This window comes from Sycon ciliatum, chromosome 1 (genome assembly GCF_964019385.1).
Source record: "Sycon ciliatum chromosome 1, ocSycCili1.1, whole genome shotgun sequence".
NCBI classification, from domain to species: domain Eukaryota; kingdom Metazoa; phylum Porifera; class Calcarea; order Leucosolenida; family Sycettidae; genus Sycon; species Sycon ciliatum.
In genome coordinates, this window is record NC_088643.1 from 51,034,937 (window position 1) to 51,038,782 (window position 3,846).

The window sequence follows — 3,846 nt, forward strand, 5'->3', positions numbered from 1 at the left end:
AAGTGACTTCCACTAGTCCGGTAGTACAGTCATGCTCTGTTCTGCTAGCATCCCAGCTACAGTACATGACCATGCTATTGTAATTTGGGTCGTCCGTAAATATGGGTACGGGGCTTGGTGAGAACCCTGCATTATGCGCATACCTCAGCAGATGTACTGTAAGGCTAGTAATGTTAACGAACATTTAATTCTAACGATTTAACGAATTTTAAAAAATACTTTAACATTTGATGTCGTTATGTACGAAACGATATGTGCCTGTACAGTCATTTGCCAGTTTTGAGACGGAATTCGTTAGAATTTCACCCCGCTAACGCACAAAAATCTGGAGATCGTTATCTTTAATTGACGTTGAAATATCAGGTCTTACAGTACATTGACAGGTGCTGGTGTGCCCATACTGTAGTGTATGCCAGCACGTTACCAGCTGGGCTTTTTTTTAGACCTGCCGTGAAATTAACACCCTGTCCATCATTTCACTTGGAATGCTAGTCATAGTTCTGTTCAGCTCTCCCGCACTTTGTCCAACTACGTTGTCACATACGCGTGCGCGCACGTACACACACACACACACACACACACGCATACCTACATACCCGCCCACATGGATGCATGCACAAATCACAGCAGCCATGCATGTTTGTGATGTGCTTCCGTAAAAGAACGGTTCAGCTCCGAGTCAGTGGAATGCACATGCCCGTCCAGGTTTGTGCGTGTGTGCATGGATATGACATGTAATGTATGCGTGTGCACATGCACACTCGATGTCATGCTTAGTGGGTAGCTTGTTCTTTTAATTCAGCAATGCATGTTGCACTGCGATTTTCAAATGTCGTAGGAATGCCCCACACCCAGCTGCTGATCTATGCGTCTAAGCCTGACACCAGCAGAGCATCTCCGCAAGAACGGCACTCGCTTGAGGATTTCTGTGGACTAGACTACGGCCGGCCGCTCGAGGGAGAAGCCAACGCGCTGACGGTGATAACTGCTCACATATCCTACACATTCGCCTTCAAAGTCTTGCTGGACCTAGAGCGCTGGACTCGTATACTGAAGCGGGAGCTTGGATCAGGTGAGCCGTACGCGGGGGGTCGTATTGCCGGAGGGTTGGCAACAACACTTCTCTGTGTTCACGGAGCTGCATGCAGTTTCGTAATGGCAATGACAGCGGAGGCAATGCCATTCAGTCGTCAGCTGCCAGTTGATCAGAGTGTTTGGCATGCAGTTACTTGGCAAGTTCAAAGGCTTGCTATCCACCATCGTATTCCGGGGGTACTGATCGGTGTGTTTCTTTCTCGGCCGTTTCTCTCTGTTGCCTACTGTGCATAGAATGGATGTTTGATGTAAAGGTGCTTCCAACCCAGAACAAAATCAAGGCAGGAGAGGCGACACTGCGTTTCTTCCCATCGTACTTCAGCTTAACGTCAGGCAACCCATGCGCCTGTCTCGGGTACTGGATGCACAATCAGCTACGGAGATACGGAGGCTCTTCTGGATTCTCCTTTGAGGCTGGCTCGAAGTGTTATGGTGAGGATGGCAGGAATTTCACACAAGCCAATTCTATATTGTATGATGTGCGTACACGCGCGCGTGTGCGTGCGTGTGTGTGTGTGTGTGTTGCCTAATTCCAATGTATGAGCTGCATCTGTACATTGATACTTGAGGGTGGTTGTGCCCCTGCAGGTGTGGAAATTCAGTCTGAATGTCTCATGCCAACCATAGAAGTTTTATATATTTGTCTACTGTAAATATACAAAATTTTGGCGCTGCAAAATTTCGGCACTTCACGATTTTTGACATTTCGGCGGCGATTTATTTTCGGCGTGGGGTAGAGGGCATGGTATAGTGCGACAGATGCTGTGAATTTTTTTATCGGCGTTTTAATTTCGGCGTTTCGGGTCGGTGCCGAATATAGCCGAAATTAAATAGCTGCCGAAAATTTGTATATTTACAGTATACTATAGTAAATTGTCATATTCTTGATCGGTCTGTTCTTGTTCTTGGCAATGTTTTCGGTTGGAAATCAGGTGGCGAAGGTGTGTATAGACTGGAGAGCAAGCATGGAGCTAAAATTAAGGACCTCTTTGACCGTGTGGCCAACAATCGTCCATTGCCAGACCCGCTAAAAATGTCAATGTCTTCAGCGCGTGAGCGCAGCAGCATGGGCAGTGACTCCGCACCGGAAACATCACCAGTGGGTCATCCGGCTGTACTCGTGTCGTCAAATGCCCGCAGCGTGCAGCGAGCCAGTGACTCTTCAGAGCTGTACACGTTACCGCCAACAATGGCCGCCGCCGCCGGTGGCAACAGCAGTCGAACTAGCAGCTCATCCATAGAACACCGCCAGTCGCCGATGACACCAAATAACTCCTACCAGCCAGTTCCCAGCGCTACATCTCCTGTGACGCCCGTCACGGCAGACCTGAACATGGACCGACCACCGATGGCTGTGCCATCAGCGTCACTGCAAACGGCACCGCAACCCGAAGGTCATTACGAGAACATGGGCGATGGCGGTAGCAACACCTACGCATACGTTCCCATTAAAATACAGCCGAGAAGCATACCAGACGCAGTAAGTGACCGTCCCAGTGTGCATGTGTGTGTGGTGTGTATGTGTGTGTGTGTGTGTGTGTGTGTGTGTGTGTGTGTGTGTGTGTGTGTGTGTGTGTGTGTGTGTGTGTGTGTGTGTGTGTGTGTGTGTGTGTGTGTGTGTGTGTGTGTGTGTGTGTGTGTGTGTGTGTGTGTGCCAGAAAAAGTCACTTCAAACAGCTGTGTGGTGGATACCAGGCTAAAAATAGTGGCGGTCAATTCATCAGCCTTGCAAGCTGTTGAATGGTGTAATAAAATAATCCCAGCACAAGTTACTATGTCTAACATAGCTGTTCGCTATCATCGCTTCCGCGATGGGCATGTCTGAGGTCTGAGGTGTGTGTGTGTGTGTGTGTGTGTGTGTGTGTGTGTGTGTGTGTGTGTGTGTGTGTGTGTGTGTGTGTGTGTGTGTGTGGTGTGTGTGTGTGTGTGTGTGTGTGTGTGTGTGTGTGTGTGTGTGTGTGTGTGTGTGTGTAAGTAGGGATTCACTGGCCATAAAAAGCCACTTCATAGCTGTGTGGTGTAGACCAGGCTGAATAGTGGCGGCCAATTCTTCAGCCTTGCAAGCTGTTGAATGGTGCAATCCCAGCACAAGTTGCTATGGCTTCTGCTGTAGCATCGCTATCATCGCCTCCGGTGATGGGCGTCCAATGGTCCAATGGTTGTGTGTGTGTGTGTGTGTGTGTGTGTGTGTGTGTGTGTGTGTGTGTGTGTGTGTGTGTGTGTGTGTGTGCGGGTGTGTGTGTGTAGTGTGTGTGTGTGTGTATGTGTGTGTGTATGTGTGTGTGGTGCGTGTGTGTGTGTGCGCGCGCGCACGCGCGTGTGTGTGTGTATGTGCTGCTGCTGCTGCTGCATGACTGGAATACCCAGCTCAAGTGAGCATGCCAATGTCATAAGTACAGTCCAAAGCGGTTAGTTAGTACCGGGTGTAGGATAAACTCATGATTGTGCAGTACGTACCTTTTGCAGTTGATGTAAAATTGGCACTGTTGATTGCAGCATGGGTGTAGTAATCACTTCCGCAAGGAAGTACATTTTCCGTGTTCCCTTGTGGGTACGTCTTATCAGGTTTTGACTGTAAGCGCGCCCAGCAAGCAGGTCAAAGGTCAGAAGGTAGTAGACAAAATAATGTAAGACCTGGACTTCTATCAAGGACGTATATCTATCGTTGCAATGACTCGAAGTTCAATCACTAGAATACTGTTCTCTGATACCGTAATACCTGGTATGAATTATGTGTGTATATATTTAAAA

The 3,846-nt window shown here is 48.5% G+C and overlaps 1 protein-coding gene across 1 annotated transcript in view; it reads left to right on the plus strand.

Moving 5' to 3' along the window:
• LOC135805149 (protein Dok-7-like) overlaps positions 1 to 3,726 on the plus strand; it is a 4,654-nt gene extending 928 nt beyond the window's left edge. The window contains exons 3-6 of the mRNA XM_065319152.1: positions 839 to 1,072; positions 1,330 to 1,527; positions 2,028 to 2,575; positions 3,661 to 3,726. Of these exons, the coding sequence (XP_065175224.1) occupies positions 839 to 1,072; positions 1,330 to 1,527; positions 2,028 to 2,575; positions 3,661 to 3,726 (1,046 nt within the window). The remainder of the gene's footprint in view (positions 1 to 838; positions 1,073 to 1,329; positions 1,528 to 2,027; positions 2,576 to 3,660) is intronic.
• The last annotated feature ends 120 nt before the right edge of the window (positions 3,727 to 3,846 follow it).